Source organism: Notothenia rossii (genome assembly GCF_949606895.1).
Source record: "Notothenia rossii genome assembly, chromosome: 2".
In the NCBI taxonomy this organism is placed as follows: domain Eukaryota; kingdom Metazoa; phylum Chordata; class Actinopteri; order Perciformes; family Nototheniidae; genus Notothenia; species Notothenia rossii.
In genome coordinates this window covers 29,518,087-29,540,440 of record NC_136904.1, presented here as the reverse complement: position 1 = coordinate 29,540,440, position 22,354 = coordinate 29,518,087, and the positions used below count along the sequence as shown (strand labels likewise).

The following is a 22,354-nucleotide window of genomic DNA, read 5'->3' as shown; positions in this document are numbered from 1 at the left end:
GTGGCTTATATTCCAAGTATTTCCTCGTTCCCAAACGGGGAGGGAACGGAGTGCTGTCCTTTCACGGAAGGTGGTCACCACAGACGCATGTCTGACAGGCTGGGGAGGTATTTACGAAGGTCGTCCGGTGAGGGGTCTCTGGAGCAGAGACCTCCAGCGGTCGCACATAAATTACCTGGAGCTTTTAGCGGTGTTCCTCACCCTAAAACGCTTTCTGCCTTTTCTCAGAGGACACCATGTTCTTGTGAGGACGGACAATACGACCACAATATCGTATATAAACCGACAAGGGGGTTTGCGCTCTCTCCAGTTACACATGCTGGCACGCAAACTGATCTTGTGGAGCTGCGGCCGTCTCCTCTCTCTGAGAGCGACGCACGTACCGGGTGTGATGAACCTTGGGGCAGACCTGCTTACCAGAGGCGTACCACCATATGCAGACTGGACTCTACATCCAAATGTTGTGAGCCAGCTGTGGGTACGTTACGGCCGAGCCGCGGTAGATCCGTTTGCATCAAAAGAAAATGCTCACCTGTCAGCTTTTCTTTTCAATGCGCGATCAAAACGCACCATTAGGCGTGGACGCGCTCGCGCACATTTGGCCTCCGGTCCTCCTGTACGCGTTTCCACCCCTGGCGCTGATACCCCCAACTCTGGCCAGAGTGAGGGAACAGCGCCACACAATGATCCTGATAGCTCCGCACTGGCCTGCAATGTACTGGCTGGCGGAGATATATCAGCTGCTGTGCGGTCAGCCGTGGCAGCTCCCCCTACGCAGAGACATACTGTCTCAGGCGGGGGGGACGATCTTTCACCCACGTCCGGAGCGCATGGCCCTATGGGCCTGGCCCGTGAGTGGTATAATCTGAATGCAGTGGGTCTCCCGCAGAAGGTGATAAACACTATTCAGAGTGCAAGAGCTTCCTCCACTAGGTCTCTTTATGACTGTAAGTGGAGGGTGTTTGAGGACTGGTGCCTTCAAAAAGGGCACACCTCTTTTCAATGCCCTGTGGGAGTGATTTTATCATTTCTACAGGAGATAATTGATAAACACAGAGCTTTCTCCACGATCGAAGTCTACCTGGCTGCTATTGCTGCATGCCATGTGGGTTTTGAGGGAAAGACGGCCGGCCAACATCCTCTGGTCTGCCGTTTTATGAAGGGAGCTCGCAGGCTCCTTCCTGTTTCCAGGTCACTGGTGCCCTTATGGGACTTGACAGTGGTTTTAGATGGGCTCACTCGAGCCCCATTTGAACCCCTGGAAGAAGCTGACATGAAGCACCTGTCACTCAAGACAGTGCTGTTACTGGCTCTGGCATCCGCCAAGCGAGTCAGTGACATTCATGCGCTATCTGTACATCCTTCATGCACTCAGTTCGCCCGAGGGTTAACGAGAGTGTTGCTGAAGCCCAACCCTGCCTTTATACCTAAGGTGGTTGTTTCATGTACCCCCTTTGACATTGAGGCATTTCCTCCGCCGCTGTGTCCCTCCGGGGAACAGCAGCCGAATTTGCTATGTCCAGTCCGTGCTTTACGCACTTATATGGACAGATCAAAAGAGTTTCGTCATAATGACCAACTCTTTGTGTCCTGGGCTAACCCTCAGAAGGGCAAGCCTGTTACTAAGCAACGGCTTTCTCACTGGATTGTGGAGGCAATTGCTTTGGCTTACACGAGTCAGGGTCTGCAGGCACCTTCGGATTTGCGTGCTCATTCGACTCGTGGTCTGGCTACATCCTGGGCTTTGTTCAGGGGTGTTTCCATCCAAGACATTTGTGCAGCAGCGAGCTGGTCCTCGCCGCTCACTTTTGTCCGCTTTTACAGATTAGACGTCTTTGCTCCCAGTGTGGCCCATGCAGTGCTGGGCCCCCTGCTGAGTTAGAGCTCTAACTGTTAAGTTCTGGTTGGTCCTGGTGACTTTTGAGATAAGCTCGTCTGGCAATACGGGAGCTACAATATCCCATAGTGAGACATCGAACGGAGTGTTACGAATGAGCACTATAGGTTACTTGTCTTACGTAACCCCAGTTCTCAGAGTAACATGAAGTGAGATGTCTCACCAGACGGCCCTCCTTGCTATGGTGAAGCGAGAAGAGGTGCTTATTTTGAATGACGCATGCGGCGTAGCGCAAGCTACTTATAGGGGGTGGATTCCCTGACGCTGACGTCAAGATCACCAGCCAATCAGGATTGGCGTAATGAGATTGATGCTTCTGTTTGCTCCGCGATGAGGCGCATCCCATAGTGAGACATCTCACTTCATGTTACTCTGAGAACTGGGGTTACGTAAGTAACCTATAGTTACCGTCAGTGCATCATTGTAATGTAAAAAAAGGTGCACGTTGCAATAATGAATTGTTCTGCCTGTGCTGCAGGAGAATTAACAAAGGAATCCCAGTGAGTATACTATCTCACACACACACACACACACACACACACACACACACACACACACACACACACACACACACACACACACACACACACACACACACACACACACACACACACACACACACACACACACACACACACACACTTTACACTGCAAAGTCCTTCACAATCTGCTCCATCTGAAAACATATCCAGGCCTTGCAAAATGTTATGAACTTGCGGCATGGTAGACACACACACACACACACACACACACACACACACACACACACACACACACACACACACACACACACACACACACACACATTGTTTTATTGTTCTCACCTATTGGAGCGTCATTCTTCTCATTCAAAATCTGCTCCTTCTGAAATAATAACATAACCAGTCCTCTTGCTCTCGGCCGTGCACGCCTTGAGTTTTAAAACGTGTTGATTTGAATGCTGCTGTACTTTGGGCTCACAAATATATTTTATTCGATGTAATATTCATGTACGTTTCAATTTCTAATAGCAGCAGGAGCAGGGGTGGAGCTGATAAGATTAAGATAATTGAATGCAAAACACTTGCTTTGATTCTTTTATAAAGACAGTTTGGTAAAAGTTAGATCAAATGTTTAAGTGTAACTTGTATTAAAGACTATGGCTGTGTCCTTTGGAATCAAATTGTGATAGTAATTTGTCTTTCTGTAAGTGTTACTACAAAATAATTGTTATGGATCCAGTTTGTTATGCTTGTTTCATGGCTCACATATTGACTAACACATGCAGTACACAGGGGCACAAAAGCACTCTGGATATATTTGCAGTAATCTGGATGAAAAACTCCAGATGGGGCGAGCACCAGTGACACAGCTCCTGACTCCTGTTTAGTATCCCAATACTGACGATCAAATAATCTGCACTAAAATAGGGCGGTCATCAGTATGGGGACATTCATTCTGCATGTAGAACACACACACGATCATTTGAGAGATTTGGATATCTATTAAATCTATTATTTAAGTGTTTATAGACATTATGATATATTTGCAGTGTCTTAGTGTTCCAACTCACATGTCTATTACATAACAGGGCTCCTACTCCCCGGCCTATAACGCCCCTGACAAATCCATGCACGCTTTGCTGCACATGAGCTATTTATATAGCACCCAAGACAGAGCTGGTCAAAAATACCACTCCAGTCAATTATTCATTGAGAAACATTCCAAAACAGAGCGGGGAGTGGGTTCGGCTGCACAGGAATACACCAAGGGGCTAACAATAAATAGCGTCCATTAGCAATGCAGCAGCGCGCTTGTCCTCAGCGGTAACCAATCTGTGGGAAAAGGGCGGGAAACGTGGAGCTGAACATTTGCCCTCTCATGTGTTGTGCTTGTATTTATAGGAGTGTGTGCATACACTTCAGCGCCTCTGCAACCATCTTGTTCCCTTACAGGTTTCTAAAAATAGCAGGCTCAGCTGCACCGTGCTTGTGCCATTTTTAGCTGTCGCAATTTAAGGGAAAAAATAAATAAAAGGCAGTAGGGGAAAAAAGTGCTGTTTCACAAGGAAACTATGTGGGGGCATCTCTTCGTGGACACTCTGTTCCAGCTTTGTCCTGAGATGCACCAAGCTACATCGGCACCATCATGTTCAATTGAACGGCTTTGAACTGCAAGGTTTTCATTTCATTCTAATGCATTGTTATGCTCTTTATACAACAGGGTTATTGCTGCCGAACTACAAAGCTTCTTATGTTTTGAAATTAATTTGATTCTGACTACTAGCAAACAAGCAAGTAGTTTAAGTCTGGATGTTTTAAAAAAAGAAAATATATGGTCCTTTGTCAGAACATAAACGGCATCATTGCTGCTTTTTAAAATCTGCACACAAATAAACTTGTTGGCCTTTTTTAAAACATATACATGAAACATAACATCTATTTTAAGCCTACAAATAGTTCACAACACCTCAGGAGTCCCAGGTGTAGAGGACTTTCAGCTAGGGTTGATTCTTCATGAACCTGCTGCCATCACACTTGTTGGTTTGCTTTAATAACAAGTCCCTCCTCACTGCAGTGCAACCTAAAGTCTTAAATGTGTTACTGTTAATATCATTATTTCAACATTGCCGTTGTCTATCAATACACCATGCATGGTGTGGATCCAAAGCTTGTATCAACTGGCTGAGGGTTGATGTATTTACACTAACTAGGAAGTTGGTCCCTGGTGTAGAGTAGAAAGTAGAACATGTATTTACAGAGATAAAATCCAATGGAATTATTAAAATTTAAGTGTGATTATCAAAAGCATTTGCAAGGCTGTGTATTATTTGCTGGACTAGAGATTATGTTTTTTATTGATCTAAAAAGATCAGTTGTCTGAAGAAAGCAAATGTGAAACAGAAATTAACATATTTTAGATTTCAATGCATTCCTCATCAGTGGTATTCAACATAAACTGAATTGAATTGCAGTGTGACCAAATGTTCTGTATTTTTCAGTCAGATTATAATAGCCTCCTACACTGGACCGAAATATAAACACAACACTTTTGTTTTTGTTCCCATTTTTCATGAGATGAGCTCAAAGATCTAAATCATTTTCTATTTACACAAAATAACAATTTCTCTCAAATATTGTTCACAAATCTGTGATAGTGAGCACTTCTCCTTTGCCGAGATAATCCATCCCACCTCACAGGTGTGGCATATCAAGATGCTGATTAGACAGCATGATTATTGCACAGGTGTGCCTTAGGCTGGCCACAATAAAAGGCCACTCTGAAACATGCATTTCACTAATCCTCACACCAGATACTGACTGGTTTTCGGACCCCCCCAGACCCCCCCAATAAAGCAAAAATGCACGTTTCAGAGTGGCCTTTTATTGTGGCCAGCCTAAGGCACACCTCTGCAATAATCATGCTGTCTAATCAGCATCTTGATATGCCACACCTGTGAGGTGGGATGGATTATCTCGGCAAAGGAGAAGTGCTCACTATCACAGATTTTTTCAGATTTGTGAACAATATTTGAGAGAAATGGTTATTTTGTGTATGTAGAAAATGTTTTAGATCTTTGAGTTCATCTCATGAAAAATGGGAGCAAAAACAAAAGTGTTGCGTTTATATTTTTGTTCAGTGTATTATAACCCAACCGGTCTATTCCAGGTCATGGTGAAAACCATTAAAGTGTAATCGTATTCTCTTCATTCAAATAAAATACATATTTAGCTCAATGTTTGAGTGTGAACACTTTTGGACGTTTTAATCAGTGATGCATGGACTGATGATGTGGCTGTTTGCTGTTGTGAACATACTAGATACTCAAACTTTGTTTTCGAATGAAGCTGAAATAAATTGCATTTTGAGCTATCATCAGAGGTGGGAGAATACTCAGATCTTGTACTGGAGTAGTAGTACCAGAGTGTAGGAATACTCTGTTACAAGAAACAGTCCTGCATTCAAAATGATACTCAAGTATATACGCCAGGATCCTGAGTCGAGGCTAATCCTGTTGCTGTGGTCGTGTGTTCTGGATCCTCTATCCTGAGTACTGGATCTGAGTCCTGAACTTCGAGGCGTGGCTGAACCAGTATCTGCGGTCCTGCCTGACTCTCATCATACTACTTCCCTGATGGCTCCCACAGGATTGTTGACATCCTTGTGGATTCATCTTCTTATTACAGACACATGCATTTCCAAACATTTGGTCTACCTACGCTGTAAAATGTATTATCTTTTCAATTTACACACGGCATCTATTGCACGTCTGTCCGTCCTGGGAGAGGGATCCCTCCTCTGTTGCTCTCCCTGAGGTTTCTCCCATTTTTCCCTTTAAACTGTGGGTTTTCTCTGGAAGTTTTTCCTTGTACGATGTGAGGGTCTAAGGACAGAGGGTGTCGTATTGTCATACTGATATTCTGTACAAACTGTGAAGTCCACTGAGACAAATGTAACATTTGTGATATTGGGCTACATAAATAAACATTGATTGATTGAATTAAAAGTAGAAAAGTATTAGCATTAAAATATACTTAAAGCACCAAAAGTAAAAGTACACATTATGCAGATTGGTGCATTTCAGAATAATATATATTATGTTTTGCTTAAGATTATTGGTCATTAAAGTGTTATCAAAGCTGTTGCAGCTAGTTTTAATGATGTTGTATACTGCAGGGTAGCATGTGATTTTACTCCAGGTGGAACTAAAGTCTGATTTAAGGGTTGATTATATTTCACATCATTCATCAAAATATACAAAGTAACTAAAGGTAAATAATACATTTAGTGGAGTAAAAGTACACGATTTACCTCTGAATTGTAGTGGGGTAAAATTACAAAGTAGCATAACATTAGAATACTGGAGTGAAAGAACCTTAAAAATTGCACTTAAGTACAATACTTGAGTAAATGTACTTAGTTACTTCCCACCTCTGGCTATCATACAGAAAGGGAGAGACAGTAGCAGTTGATAGGAGGGATGAAAGGTCAGACAGTGCCACCATTTGGCCGCTTTAAAAAGTGTGAATTGAAAAAGAAAAAGTCATGTTTATGACAAGTGTTCACATTGAGGATTTGAGTGTGGCTGTAAAGTGTTATTTGTCAAATTCAATAACTTTTACAATCTAATTTAACCTTTGAGGAGACAAAACACTTTATTTCCCAGAGACAAAATAAATTGACGCCGAGAAGTGAAGTAATGAAATCCACACACTGCCTTTAATACTGTACATTAAATACAGATTCCACTTCAGTATTTTTTTTTTATTGTAGATGGTCAATAGCAAATCCTTTGTTCTGCCTTATGAGTGCCAGAAGTCAGGAAGCAAAGCATAGCATGTTGCAGTTCCTCTCTTTTGTTTTTAAACGACCTTGGAACAAATCAAAGTTTGTAGGTCCCATATAAATAGGAATGATAATGAAATAAAAGTGCAAAAGAAAAACTGAGAATTCCCATTCATTTTATGAAACCGAAAAATTGAGGGCATATCTTCCAACGCAAACCCCTTTAACCTCGGAGTCTAGAGGCACATTCCTAACCATCTCAGCGAAGGATGAAAAACATCTTCTCATTTGAAATGTCCAATTAAGGTACATTAAAACATGGCGCCATTTCAGGCACCCAATACCAACATGCCTAAATATCTTTAAGCTTGTAAACTTTCCAGCCAATTAGCAGAGAATGAAACCAGAATATTTAAGAATTTAATTTAATTTGCAAACCGTATTTGATTTTAATTCCCTTTCATTTTTGCAAGTAAAGCAGACAATCATGACTTCTTGATTGTTAGATAACAAGAGGTCCTGCATTCAGAAGTAGTGGGGCAAAGTTATCTACAGTTGTACTCAGTGACGTCTCGAAACCTAATTCTTTGGGGGGTTAGAACCCAGATTCCACTGGATATGAATATTGACTCCTCATCTTTAACCACATGACGGTTTCTTACACTTGTGTGCAGCTTATCTGTGGTTTTCAGATGAGTGTGTGTGAGTGTTATTTTCATGACAGCAGGGGGTTCTGTGATGAAGCGGTCTATGGCTGCCGGCGCTCCCTCTTGGTGAGCAGGTAACATTGAATGGTTCTCAGTCGATCTTTGGCAGGGGCGAACTCTGGCTGCAGCTTCAGAGTGGACTCGTACCAGCGCATCGCTTTCTCAAACTCCTCCTGAGGGTGAGAAACACAACAAAACACGTCACCATGGGAACACATGAACTGCATGGCTGCTTCATTAAAGGGGCATCTACTGTGACATGCTTTAATGTTCAAAAAGCTCTTTATATGCCTGTGCTGCAGCACCTCTTTCCACCCTCCGTCTGAAACCAGAGCCCAGTCTGCTGATTGGTTAGCTCGCCGCCTCTGTTGTGATTGATCAACCTCTTAGAGATGTCCTGCCCCTTAGCCTATCAAGTAGAATGTGATGGGGCACTAGCCAATAGAAGCATGAGTGTTGCATATTAGCGTCACTATGTCGTGGAAGTAAACAAAGGACTAAAATGGAGGCCTTTCAGGGGGTGAGCGTGTAGGAGAGAAACTCCCTCTGGAGGGATTATAACCTTTGCAGACCATTTACATGCACCAAAACTTAAATACCACACTACAGAATAATAGGGCCTCTTTAATATCTTGAATAGTTTTGCAGTGGATACACTTGAGGAGCTGAGCAGAGGGTAACAAACAATGATCACATTGTGACAGATAAATGTGCTTGCAGCCATTACCATTGCTATGTAGACATTGGCGAGGGTAAAGTGGTTAACGACAAAGTGTGGGGCGATCTCTACGGCCATGCGGGCGACTGTCAGAGCGTCGTCCCATAGCCGTGCATTCTGGAAGATGTTGGCCAGGCTGATGAGGGGCACGTCCTGGTTAAATAAAAATAGCATTATTACTTAATTATTTAAAACAATCCTTTGTAATCCTCACCAACAGTTGATGTGTAACTTGCCTTCATGTGGTGGGGGGCGTAGTTGAGGGCCTGTCGCAGGCAGTCGATGGCTCTCTTGCCTTGACCTTTGACCCTCCAGTACAGCGCAGCCATGCTGGATAACACCCATGATGTCTGGTTCTGCACTCAGGGATGAGTAGGAGGGATGAATGAGCAATTTAAATCCACAGTAATTATTTGATTGAGTGTGCTGGTAGGGTGTTACTAATGCTGGGTGTTACTACTAAATTATGCACAGCAATGACACTTCCTTCAAATCCTTGCTTATCCTTTTTCCGCAACGGCACTGGTACTTTTTCTCAGATAACAAATAACATGCCTATTGCCTCTTTTATATCAGAAAAAAACGTGTTTAACTTCTTTAGTGACAGCGGCTTGGTACTGAGTATAGCAGGAACAAAATATGTATCCGTCATTTGCCTTTGCTGTGGTACAATCAGTTGGTGTTTATGATTTCATAGCCTTCATTATTTAATAGTTTCTCTTTAACTGAGATGAGCGAGCGTTACCTTCTCCAGGACTTTAGCGATGCGTGTCCCCACCTGCTCAAAGGACTGAGGGGGGAACTTATCTTTGCCGAGGTTCTGCAGGACCTGCGGGTCGGGACAAGAAGAGACAAGTGAGGGCTTTAACAGAGAAGTGGGGCTGTGGGTATGACTAATAATTCATCATAGGTGAATGTACAAACATTTTGTAATGATTGACAGTCAGAGTTTCAATACTTTAGGACTGAGTTTGAGCATCCATCAGCTAGGGTGGGAATTTGAAGGCAAATTGATATTTGAATATTCGACCGCAAAAAAAAACGGTTATCCGTTTAACTGAGTTGACGTAGCCGATAAAAAAAAAAGTATATATATATATTAAATTAAATTCAAAATATTCATAAGTCATAATCTAATACGTGAATCATTTTTTAATATTAAAATAATCATTCCCTTCCCTATCATCAGCTTCCTTGGTAGCATGTGCTTTAACTAATAACTAGCTTAGGGTCTGATATAAACTATTGTATAACCTTCTGTGGTAACAAGCACACATTAATTAGATTACTCACATAGTTTTATACAGGTTTAAGCTTGTTATAATAAATGCTATACAGGCCTGAAAATTAAGAGACCAAAGCAAAATGATCAGTTTCTCTGGCTTTACTATTTACCAGTATGTGTTTGAGTAAAATGCATTTATGTATTTTATTCTATGAACTACTGACAACATTTCTCTGTGTTTGAATTCAACAGACACTGGAATGGAATGGCTGCCATACATGTAGAGATTGAGATTTAAGAAACATGTGGAGTGGTCTACCTGTAGCATTGAAAATGAGAATATCAAATATTGAACTACACTGTTGATGGGACTCCATGCTGTCGAGGTAAAAAAGAGGTAAGAGTATGCATGTTAATTCCTGTAATCCTCAGCCTACCTCCCGCAGCTGGCTCTCTCCGGTGTAGTGGATGGCGGCGCGGTTGGCCACCCCCGCCAGGTGGTCCAGGGTGTGCATGCTGGCAGCGAGGTTGGCGTTGCATAAAGGTTCAGCAGCTGGCTCCTGGAGCGGAGTGGCAAAGTCTATATGCTCTGTGATGCTGAAGAGACAGGGACAATCAGACATTAGACTTAAAGCTGCATTTTGACTCTTCATATCTTTCCTGTCAACCAAGAATATCACGAGGCAGCAATGTTTCATCCCCCCCCCCGCCTTTGATTACCCGTCACTCTCATCTTTTCTAAACACTTTGTTACTTTGCTATAAAAATAGCTGTAATTTAATCACAACTTTCTACATGATTATTGTGTCTAAAAGAAAGAAGGCAGAGTCATTATCTTTTACTAATAATGCCCAAAAAATAATATTTAAACAAATGTACATATCTTTAAAAATAATTGAGTATACACCTTAGTACTATTACTGCTCAAAGAGGTGCTGGATTATTAGCACAATATTATCATGTGTATAATTAAGATGATATACTTATTACATTTTTTTTAATATCATGGTTATTGTCTCTATACCATTATGTTGCTATACTCCTATCGTAAAGAACACTTAGGACAGTGTTCACCTGTATTTTAAAAGTTCCCATGTCATGGCCATTTCTACTGATCATAATTCCATTGTTGAGGTCTACTAGAATAGATTTATATTGTGCAACTTTCTGTCCTAAACGGTTTGTTGGAGCTCCTGCACCCCCCCCCCCCCTCCCTGAGAGCCCCCTGCGCTCTGATTGGTCAGCTCGCCCACTCTGCTCTGATGAGTCCACCACCGTTACAGCGGAACACCAGTGATTATGTGTTACAATGGCGTTAGCAACCAGAAAATGACACCAGTAATGACAAACAGATGAGAATGCTGCGTGGGGTCTGGGTGGCGTGTTGGCGGGACGTTGTGCGGCTCGCTGCTGCGAGGAGCGGACAGTGTGAGCTGGGTTCATTTCCTGCTTGCTGCGTGGGGGCTGCGAGACAGTGAGACATCGCGAATGGACGCGGGACGGTGCTGCCCATCTGCGAGGCTCCACTAGCACCCGCACCCCAAAACGCGGCGCACCTACAGTGTAAGCGCGCCACAGTTTCGCCGCTGCGAGGCTCCACTAGCAGCCCCCCCCCACCCCCCAGTGTGTCACAGTTTCGCCGCTGAGAGAGCGTGTGTGTGTGAGGAGCTCCACGGATTGGTCCATTTGGGTATGGGCACGTCAATGTACCCAGGAAGAAAACAATGGAAAAAGAGAAATCTCCAACGAGGCGTTCTGGGGCAGCATAGACAGGTCTTTTCTGTGATAGAGTTTTACTCGCTACAGGGTGTACTTTGAGGGTTTGTGACTCTGCAGACCGTTTACATGCAGGAAAACCTTCATAACACACAAGGGGACGGGTAATAACCGGAAAAGCTTGACATGGGACCTTTAATAGCTTTGCGCAAAAAAACTGACAGAAACATTAAAGCCGTTACTCCAAAAACTGACATGGTCAATATTACATTACTAACTAAATTCACAGTTGTATAACATGAGATGAGAATGTGAGCCGGATCAGGAGGACATTAAGAGTCTTACTCGATGTTCTTGGCAGAAACAGCTAGCCAGGTGCTAGCTACAGTGGTGAGGTCCACCCTGCGTGTCCGCTGGCACTCCTCGGGGCCCGGCCAGCCAAGACTTGTGTAGTCCCTCCAGCGGCCTGCACAAAAACACAGAAAACACGAAGACATCTCTCTTAGCTGGGTGAAGTCCAGCCCCCTGGTGCTTTCTCTGTGTTTATGCTGGAGTAAAAAGAAATGGTACCTGAAGGGCCAGGCGATGGGATAGTTGGCCCGCTTATCTCCAAGACAGAGTGTCCTCCAGGCAGGGACTCCCCGTGCTGGCCTTCATCAGAGCTGGAGACTCCATCTGTCCCATCCACCTTAGCCTTCCTCACCCGCTTTACCTGGAAGGTGATCTGAGGAACATAAGGCACGTTCAGTTTGGTTACACACACTTCAGTCACATGAGGGCTGGGCAATGTATTGATATTATAGTGTGATATGAGACTACATATTGGCAAGTGTTGTTTTTTTCCTGGATTCAAAGGCTGCATTACAGTCAAGTGATGTCGTTGTTTGTGTAAGACACTGTTATAGCTATTTTAATATTTGGTTTTACTTACTTAGTCATTAAAACCTTATTACTGATGATTATTAAAACTGTCAGTGCAAATATTTTGTAAAAGCACCAATGTTTAACCTAAAAATATCTTCACAATTAGTAAGGGAAATATATGAAAATCTGCAAACTAAATCCTTACCAATCAATTTCTTCACTAATGTGTTTGTAAAGGTGTGTAGTAAGATGTATTAAAAAGTTGAAGTTCAAATCCTGTATGTTTTTTCGTAACAACTGCTCAAAGTTGAGGTACCGAATACCGATTTTCGAAAAATCAAAAAATTTCTGTTTGGCCTTGGGTAACTTGTGAGGGGTCAAACTAGGGTTTTTTCATGATTCTGAGAAGATTGCAATCATTTATTTTTTACTAAAATCATTCCTTGGTTGAAAAAAGGCCACGCCCACTCTTATATTTAAATTCAAAAGTAGCTTTATTTGTAGTTACAAGTAGTTACAAGTGCTGATCACTTCAGGAGTCAATCTCTGAGTCTTCTCCAGACTCACCACCATCATGACCATAATTCTTGCATGAAATTCCTTTACAGACTCCCCATGCTGAGATGCACTTAACACCATTCCTCTTGCAGCTGCACCGCCGGTTGCTGCAATCTCCGTTACAGTTGCAGCTTGTGAACTGCAGTAGCGCCTCAGGAGCCATGGGGTCTAGTGTTGGGACTGGCTCATAGCCATGTACACCTAATGTCTATCCATAGTCACTGGGGTTCAGAGACATACTCTGCAGAAGGATCCAGTCCTGGGTTTGTAGGTAGGCACGGAGAGAATGCTGTGCAGCTGCACCCTCTGTTGGAGGTAGAGTTTCTGGTTTGATCAGTCCTGCCGCTGCCTTCCGTGAGAACATGTTGTGTCGAATTTCACCCAAAGCAGTACCTGGTGCATGGTGCATGGTAAATGTACTGGAAGATGGTAGTACCAGCCTGTATCACTGCATCCTTAGTAGCTTGTGTGTCAAGGAAGATGTCCATGTGTTCATCAATGTCCCCTGCACAGAACCTGCAAACAAAATGCACTTTGACATTTGTTTCAAATATAAAGTGAAATAGATTTTTTTTTAAATTATTATTACCTGTCAAATAAGGTTGTTTTCCCATGGCCAGCTATTGCAGAAACCGTATCACAACCAGTGAAGGCGTGACAAAAGAGCAGGTAGCATCTCTCTCTTTCAGAGAGAGCTTCGCGGATCCTTCTGACATCATAAGAGCCCTTTGATGTTGTTAAGAAGAGTGGATGGTTGGTGCTTGGAATATGGTGTACTAGCATCACCAGCACATCTGCATCTTCTGCCCGCATCTGAAAATAGAACAAGATATGCAAAGCGTGTTGCACTATACAAAACCAGATAAAACTATTCAAGTTTGAATACTCAAGAGTGAATACTTTTGTTTCCCAAATAGGCTACCTACACAAATGCTACTAACCTCAACAGAGTCATCTGTAGCAGTGGCCAATGCCTCTCTCACAATCGAAGTGTCAGCATCATTGTCACACTGCTCCACTGTGGTGTTATGTTTTCTGAATGTTGAAGAGAGGAGGTGGATTAGCTCACTCTTGTTATTGGTGTTGTCCAGAAACTGTACTCTTGGTGTCCAGTGTATCATATCCGGTCGAATCTGGAGATCACAGCATGACTTCTTAGTGCGCCGGATGTGATCATGATCTTTTGGTGATCGGCTGTAGCCATCAAAGACCACAATGGTCTTCTGAGAGCGGCGGCCAAGACATTTTATGTAGCTCAAGTAACTGTTGGCAATCTCCTGCCAAGTCTTACCTTGTACCCACTTTACCATGTAGAGAAGCCATCCGCCATCAACTACAAGAGTGGAGCAGGATTGGTTAGTGAGGTCAAGCGGATCAGTTAACTCCTTCAGGCTAGTCTTGGAAAAGCCTGCCTTGTTCGCCTTGTTCATTTTCTGATCTTTATTGCTGAAGAGGGACAATGGGAAGGGAGTCAGCTCATACGCCAAGCTTGTCTCAACTGTCATATCCCTTTGGGCAAAAATTATCAGTCGGTTGAACAACTGAGTCAAGGTGTATCTTCTTCTCGTTGATCTTGGGAATCTTTCTGAGTGATGACAGGGCTTGTACCTTTGACTTCACTTCCATGGTCGATGTCACTGACTGTCCATCCAGCTTGATCTGCATCTCTCTCCCTATTTCGGCTGCTCTCTCAGCATTGACTGGGTCATCTCCTGTGCTCCTGAATCCTGTTGAGAAAGACACAAGCAACTCCTTTTATCAATCGGGGTCGAATGGGTTGTTCTCCTCAAACCATTGGAGGGCAAGGTCAATTGCTTCAGCATCTCTCTTCATCTGTGTTTTGCCAAGGTCTCTGTGGAGCGGAGCATGTTTCTTGACACTTTCCTCCATTCGCTGGTTGACATTGGAGAAGTGATTAAGGGTGAGCACCCAGCACTTGTGACCAGAATCACTGTGTCTCATCCTCCCTCTGCTCAGTCCACCTTCTGACTTGGCTGACTTCATCAATGTCTGCTTGATACAGATGTCACACTAGGTGCCGGACCAATCATGGCTGGAGTAACGGAGGACATGGTTTCCATGGGCAGTGAAACTTTCGAATGTCTCCTTGTAAGTAGGCAAAGTTTCAAGTTGCTTCATGAGTTGACAGTACAGCCGTGCACCCTTGGCATATTGATGATGCCCTGCAGCCGCAAAGATGTCCAGCATCCTGCTAACAATGCAGCACAGGTGGCCGTTGTGATCTGCAAGCCGCTCAGTTCTGATGAAGACCTTGATCACATCTACCATGTAGTGGTACTGCACCCAGAGAGCAGGCGTTCTTCCTCCTTCAGCAAGTCTTTTGAAGGTTTCTTCAAACCGCTGTTCAAACAGTGCAACTACTGGATCTTTGTGTCTGGCTCCCATCTTCCCATCAGCTACCTTCTCCAAGAAAGTCCTCATTTCACCGAGTTCCTCCTCGGTGAAGGTATGTTTCATGATGTGCTGATAGATGGCTGCATCGATGAGGAGGTGAGCACGGATTGCCTTGTCAAAACATCCTCCATCCAGGATGTGGTTGGCTGTCGTACTCCCTGGATAGATCAGCTGGATCAGCTCCAGTAGTCCAGAATCCTCCATGATGTTTCCAATGGATCCAAGGTAGGACTTCAGCAGGTGAAATCCACCCAACCTCGGAATGATGGGTAGATTTCTCGGTTTTATGATGTCCACAGCCAGATCGGAAGATCGAATGTCACTATAGTGACTCTGTTCTGCAGAGAGCTGCGTGCACTCTTTGAGAGTGGTGAAGATGGTGTTGAGGTCATTCAATGATTGGGAGGAAGTCGATCTGTGTGCGCTGCTTGACATAATAATAATAATGCATTACATTTTTTTATTAGAGCGCTTTTACAGGTGCTCAAAGCGCTTTACAAATACACATTACACATATTAGACATGTAAGAGTCATTACTGTGGACATTACCCACAGGAGCAAATGCGGGTAAAGTGTCTTGCCCAAGGACACAACGGCCTGACGCAGTGGTGGCCGAGGCGGGATTCAAACTGGAGTTCATCAACGTCATCATCTGATGACCAACGCTCTAACCACCGCACCAAAACCGCCCATCATCTGCATGGATACTCTTCATCAAGCCATTCCAGTTGGAGTGTGGGAACTCAGGATCCTGGGCTTTGATGACCCACCCTGCTGCCCAGAGTGTATCGCCCGGAGTGAGAGTAGCTGGTCTTGTGTCACAGAAGAGGCAAGCTCAGTAATGGGAAGAAATGTGATGGTGTTTATCCCTGTCCTTGTTCTGTTGCTGAATGGAAGAATCTTCACTTCAGCTCCTCTGAGGATCTTAGCTTTGTCAAGTGCCTTCAACTTCACTGTGGACAGCTGCTGTCGTCTGGGGATCTGGCAAAGATGGTGCCGGAGAGGTGACTTTGATCTAACCCATTGAATGGAAAGGAGTGTTTCCCTGAATAGAGACAATGTTTAAATCTATATTGTCTACGACAAACTGAGTGAATACATTGGTTGTTTCCCCAACCCCCATGGCCTCCATGACCACCCGATTGTCATGGCTAGTTTCACTTCCACTGGCTGTCATAAATGATAGATCCTCAAGTGCAGAGTCAACCGCAACCTCATAATCGATCTGCTCATCACCTTCTTCCACAATGGTATAAAGAGTATCAGAAGTATCTTGGATGCCATCTCCATTCCTGTCATTAAGGAAGCAGTATTTTTTGTGTCTCGGAATATGACTGTGTATCCAAGCTGGTGTAACTTGTTCAGCATCCATTTTGACCCAAATCTATGATCAAGTTGTATGGCAAGCCCCATCTGGGATGGCAAAACTCCTGATCGAGGCCGACAGGCCTTTATGAAGTTCTGCCCCCAAATGGCTACTCTTTCGTCGGTCTTCACTATTGGCCTCAGGAACATCTGAAGACTCTCAGGAACAAGAGCAAGCTGACTCTGGATGTCAGTCATACTGTGTGCTGTGGGGTATGACTTTGGGTCTAGATCAGGGGTGTCAAACTCATTTTAGCTCAGGGGCCACATGGAGGAAAATCTATTCCCAAGTGGGCCGGAGCGGTAAAATCATAGCATAATAACAAAAAAATGACGACAACTTCAGATTGTTTTCTTTGTTTAAGTTTAGTGAACTTTAGTGCAATAACAGTACAAGCACATTTAGACTTGGCGTATCAACAAAAAGCCATACAACAACATTAAGTCATATACTGGGAATGAACAAAATACAAAAACTCTTCTCAAATAACTAATTTGTCATTTTAACATATTAATCCTGTACTAACTCACCAAATGATTGAGACAAATTGAGGTAGAAACTTTTCAAGAGGGTTGAGTTACTTACTTCCTGCCTTGTAGGCTACATTACTTATTGATAAATAAAAGCTGTGCAATGCATGAACAATTTCAACAAACCTAACTTATGAACTGAAGTTACTGTCATTATTACAGTAAATCACACACTGTTCACTTTCTTTCAATCTGCACAGAAGACAATCATTTTTTAGATAACTATATCAGGGTGCAGTGTCTTATGCAGCATTTTAAGTTGGGTTACCCACTGTTGTTTTTGCTCCTGAAACCTGGCATCTTTTAGCTTTCACAAGTGCATCAATATCAGGGGTCAAAGCCTGAGTGGCAGCCAATTTCAGGATGTCATTTAAGTGCTTGTGCGTGAGCCTTGAGCGCAGCTTTGTTTTATTGATGCTCATTACAGAGAAAACTTGCTCACAAATATACGTGGTTCCAAACATGCACAACACTTTTGCAGCAAGGGCTGTCAAGTTGGGGTAACCTGGCAAAAGATACTGATAAAATGTGTCTAAGCCAGCTGCAGCAAATTTCCCCTTCAAATCTGAGTCACACTGCAAGTCTATTATTTCAAGTTGAATGTTGACGGGCAGATCAGAGGCATTCGCGGTGAATGGCGAGCAGAAAACTTTGAAGTCTTTCTCCAGTTCACCAAAAATCTGAAAGCGTTGCTCAAACTCCCGCAATAGTCCTATTAGTTTATCTTTGAACCGCTTCATGTCTGCGACATGTTGGGTATCGCACACATTTTTCAGACAAGGAAAGTGCGCTGCATCACCTCCCGCGAGCTGCGTCTCCCACAATGACAGCTTCAACTTGAACGCACATACGCTGTCATAATACTGCGTTACAACTTTGTTGCGCCCCTGCAGCATTGTGTTCAAGTTATTCAAGTGCTCTGTAACATCCACCATGAACGCAAGATCCTGCATCCATTCTTTGGACTTAAATTCTAACACTGGTCTGCCTTTTTGTTTCATGAATTGTTCAATTTCCTCTCGTAAATCAAAGAAACGCCTCAGCACAATGCCTCGGCTTAACCATCTTACCTCGGTGTGGTAAGGCAGGCCGTAGTTGTGGTCTTTATCTCTGAGAAGGTTGTCAAACTGACGGTGATTCAAGCCTCTTGATCGGATGAAATTAACAGTTTGGACGACCACCTTCATGACGTTATCCATCTTTAATGACTTGCAACACAATGCCTCCTGGTGCAAAATACAGTGAAAAGTCCAAAAATCACGTCCTCCATTTGCAGTCTGCACTTTTTCCCTGAATTTCGTCACAACACCTGCTTTTTTCCCGATCATTGAAGGCGCACCGTCTGTAGCCACGCTGACAGCGCGTGACCAGTCCACTCCGACTCTGTCCAGGGCACCCTCGAGTGTGTTGAAAATATCAGCCGCTGTCGTGGTATCCGTCATCGGCACCAACTCCACAAACTCCTCGGTTACGGTCAAAGTATCATCAACTCCGCGGATGAATATGGCCAGTTGCGCAACATCTGTAATGTCCGTGCTTTCATCAATTGCAACTGAAAACGCAATAAACGACTTAACTTTGCGCTTCAATTGGCTGTCCAAATCCTCCGAAAGATCAGAAATCCTGTGTGCAACTGTGTTTCTTGTCAGGCTGATATTTTCAAAAGCTTGACGCTTTTCAGGGCACACAATCTCTGCAGCTGTCAGCATGCATGTCTTCACAAATTCACCCTCGCTAAATGGTTTTGAAGCCACTGCAATTTCATTAGCAATAAGGTAGCTGGCTTTCACTGCAGCATCGCCGATTTCTCGGCTATGAGTAAACACAGACTGCTGTTTTTTCAGACCCGCCAGCAATTCCTTCACCTTTTCGCTTCTCTGTTTTCCTTTCAAGTTATCATATTTGTCGGCATGTTGAGTCTCATAGTGGCGACGAAGGTTATATTCTTTCAGCACTGAAACGTGCTGCGAACAAACCAAACACACGGGTTTCCCATTCACTTCCGTGAATAAATAGGAGGATGACCATTTTTCTTGGAAAACTCTGCACTCTGTGTCCACTTTTCTCTTTTTTGATAGCGACATTTTGGGGAGTGAGGAAGCCAAGCACGATAGACTGTAAACACAGGATTACTTCCTCAGCCCCGTTATACATAGTTTGCTCGCTTCACATAATTGCTATTGCGACACCCAGTGGACACATTTAGAACAGCAGTTTCTTTCATTGAAAAATTGCAGCTCTTTTTATTTTTTATACTTTCCAAAATCATCTCGCGGGCCGGATTAAACTTGTTCACGGGCCTGATCCGGCCCGCGGGCCGTACGTTTGACACCCCTGGTCTAGATCGACCGTGGCGATGTCGTTGCATACGAACTTTAGTGCAGTCTTTATGATCTGAGTCTTCTCATCTCCATGCTCAAGATTAGCATGATGCTCTCGCAGAATGTTGTCTGTGTCATCTTTGAGGCAGAGCACATCTGCCCTTCTCTCCTGTGATGTGAAATACAAGGTGTCATGGAATTTATCTTGGAGTTTCTTCTTTAGCCAATACTTTGAATAAGAGAGGCTCTTATCTGGTGATGGATCAAACTGCTGTAGCTTTTCGTGGACTTGGTCAAGAGTCATCACCCCATGTTCGAGTTCTGAGTCTAACCAATCAAAGAATTCAACAAAAACAGCCTCTCGTTCCTCATCAATTTTCTTTTGTCCTCTCTTCTTTTGTCTTCTATCTTCAGTCTTGGAGTAATGGCCACCTGTCTCAAAAAGAGTTTTGCAGCACAAATGGTACAGGGTTTCTTCTGCCACAAGGTCATTGATCCCTTCCAGACGTCCAACAACTTCAGTGCCCCAGTCATCCCCGCGACTCTGTGCTGTCTTCCGCAAGCTTGCTTTCAGTCTATCTGCAGTCAATTTATCTGGCACTCTGTATCTCTTTCTAGCTTCCTCTGGACGAGTTTTGTAGATCTGTGCAGGTTGGTTGCAAAGAATGCATACATTCTTGTACAGAAGCTGAACGGACCGTGAACTTGTAGAACTGCATGCAGAAGCTGCACTGAAGTCAGAGCAAGTGCGTCTTCTCTTCTTCTTAGCTGCCTCTTTCTCTGCCTTTAATGTTTGGCCTGAGTTCTTGGTGACTTCAAGAAACCTGTTGTATAAATCATCTTTACACTTTTTGTGGTACCTGAGTACGTTCTGAGCCTCCTTCAAACGCTCCAAAATCTTAGCATTTTCAACTACTTGTGCTTGTTCCAAAAAAGAAGGGTAGCCTTTAGGAGTTGGCTGTATCAGCCTCTGAGCTGGTGTCTCCGGGCTTTCACAGATGAAACAATTTAGCAAAGATGGACTCGAGTCTTCATCCATACTGCTAGACTAATATGTCCTACAAAGTAGAATAAACATTGTATTATTCAGTCATAATATCATTATTTTGTGACATTAAAGACAATCTCATGTACAGTAGATGATTAACATTGTAATAGATATTATTGCAAAGGAAAATAGAAGATCTGCTTCACAGTAACGTTAAACACAAAAGATCCTGTCAGAGACAATAAAAAAATGATCATAAGATTCAGTTTGAGATGTGTAATACATCATGGTAGTTGCCTAGTTGGATACAATCATGGAGTAATACATCATGGATTTAACGTTAGCTAGCTAACCATGTTATTGCGCCTACTGTTACACAGCTAACAAGTAAGAAAAGTTGACAACTTATACAGTATGTTACATTTCATTACCAAAGTAGTGACATGAAATATTTCAAGTTAAAAATGTAGACAATACTTACATATCAGGCGTAAAAAGCAGTCTGTCCATGATCAAATGAAGGTTGAAAATGGCTTCAGCATTTTAACTCTAAACATCCTCACTCTGAATGCCAACCAACTAGCAGCTACCACTAAACAATAATAAGTCCTAAAAGGGCAAATAGTAAAATAATCAAACCATTTTTATGCTAGCAGTGGAAAGGCATTATGGGGGGGTGGGGGGGGGGCGAGCGGGAAAGGTGGGCGTGGCCATTTTTCCACAAAGGAATGATTTTAGTGAAAAATAAATGATTGCAATCAACTCAGAATCATGAAAAACCCCTAGTTTGACCCCTCATAAGTTACCCAAGGCCAAACTGAACATTTTAGATTTTTAGAAATTCGGTACCTCAACTTTGAGCAGTTGTTACGAAAAAACATACAGGATTTGAACTTCAACTTTTTAATACATCTTACTACACACCTTTACAAAGACATTAGTGAAGACATTGATTGGTAAGGATTTAGTTTGCAGATCGGTCAAATATCTGATAAAATGCCCTTACTAAATGTCGATAGAAACATTTGAACTTCCCTTAATTGCCCAGCCCTTAGGCCCCTCAGTCAGTCCCACACACTTTAGTGGCGACTCAAACACATCTCAGATCAAAATGACAGGAACGTGCACTTACCCACTCAGCTCCCTCGTCATCCTCACAGTTCCCGAAGCACGGCCCACCACCGGCACGGGATCCCATGACACGGTCGTTCTTTAGCACCCGGATCCCTCGCAGGTCCCCCCGTTTGCCCCCGACATCGAGCGCTCCCTCAAAAGCCCCCATCAGGTCCTCCTTCAGCTGCCACTCCTCCTCCCCCTCCACCGCTCCACCACCAAATGGAGTGGCCATGTTAGCGTTTGCTGAGGCGGAGGGAGCATCCCTCTGCTGACCGGCTGCTTCACCCGAGCCGTTACTGTCCAGGATAACCTCTGAGGAGAGAGGGGGGGTATGTGGTTTGTGACAGTTCTCAGAGTTACAATTTAGTTTTGAATGCAGCAAAGGAAGCCAACCGACATCTGAGAAAGTGATATTACATTTTGTAACGGCTAGTCAATAGATAAAACAGATCGCTTATCTTTGCCTTAAATGAGTGGGATCTGGTTAAAGAGATCATTTAGAATTAAGGCTTTTAGGGAATTTATTGTTTTTCATACTCAACCAGTCAGAAAGTATGTAGTTAGAAACTAATAAAGGCCTTAGGATCAATGTTTTTTTTATGAATTTGGTGTAATAGGAAATAATCTACAACATCAACTTGCTTATCTTTGTTTAATTGTTTATAAT

The 22,354-nt window shown here is 43.4% G+C and overlaps 2 protein-coding genes across 5 annotated transcripts in view; both read right to left on the bottom strand.

Moving 5' to 3' along the window:
• Positions 1–7,074: 7,074 nt before the first annotated feature.
• The window catches only part of ttc17 (tetratricopeptide repeat domain 17), a 24,684-nt gene continuing 9,404 nt past the window's right edge, over positions 7,075–22,354 (bottom strand). The window contains exons 12-20 of the mRNA XM_079665653.1: positions 22,225–22,265; positions 21,704–22,116; positions 12,099–12,252; positions 11,874–11,994; positions 10,250–10,409; positions 9,333–9,416; positions 8,824–8,943; positions 8,597–8,740; positions 7,075–8,042 (exon numbers count right to left, since the gene is read on the bottom strand). Coding sequence (XP_079521779.1) covers positions 7,911–8,042; positions 8,597–8,740; positions 8,824–8,943; positions 9,333–9,416; positions 10,250–10,409; positions 11,874–11,994; positions 12,099–12,252; positions 21,704–22,116; positions 22,225–22,265 — 1,369 coding nt within the window. The 3' untranslated portion in view covers positions 7,075–7,910. The remainder of the gene's footprint in view (positions 8,043–8,596; positions 8,741–8,823; positions 8,944–9,332; positions 9,417–10,249; positions 10,410–11,873; positions 11,995–12,098; positions 12,253–21,703; positions 22,117–22,224; positions 22,266–22,354) is intronic.
• Positions 12,269–16,959, bottom strand: LOC307029909 (uncharacterized protein). 4 transcript variants are annotated; one of them, XM_079666023.1, is made up of 4 exons: positions 14,242–16,959; positions 13,892–13,985; positions 13,540–13,763; positions 12,269–13,466 (listed from the first exon to the last, which is right to left on the bottom strand). In XM_079666023.1, exons 1-4 carry the CDS (start codon positions 14,271–14,273, stop codon positions 13,328–13,330), a joined length of 489 nt encoding a protein of 162 aa, XP_079522149.1. In that variant the 5' UTR covers positions 14,274–16,959; the 3' UTR covers positions 12,269–13,327. The 4 variants fall into 2 exon arrangements, 2 of the variants coding, with proteins under 2 accessions (XP_079522149.1, XP_079522148.1); XR_013805443.1 differs by having other exon boundaries at positions 13,892–16,959.

Excerpts from the sequence above, each read along its gene's own strand:
- LOC307029909 (XM_079666022.1), bottom strand. The coding sequence starts at position 14,455 with ATGACAGTTGAGACAAGCTTGGCGTATGAGCTGACTCCCTTCCCATTG. Across the intron at positions 13,764-13,891 it reads CTACAGATGACTCTGTTGAG|ATGCGGGCAGAAGATGCAGA; the intron begins GTTAGTAGCATT and ends TTCTATTTTCAG. Across the intron at positions 13,467-13,539 it reads AAAACAACCTTATTTGACAG|GTTCTGTGCAGGGGACATTG; the intron begins GTAATAATAATT and ends TTTTGTTTGCAG.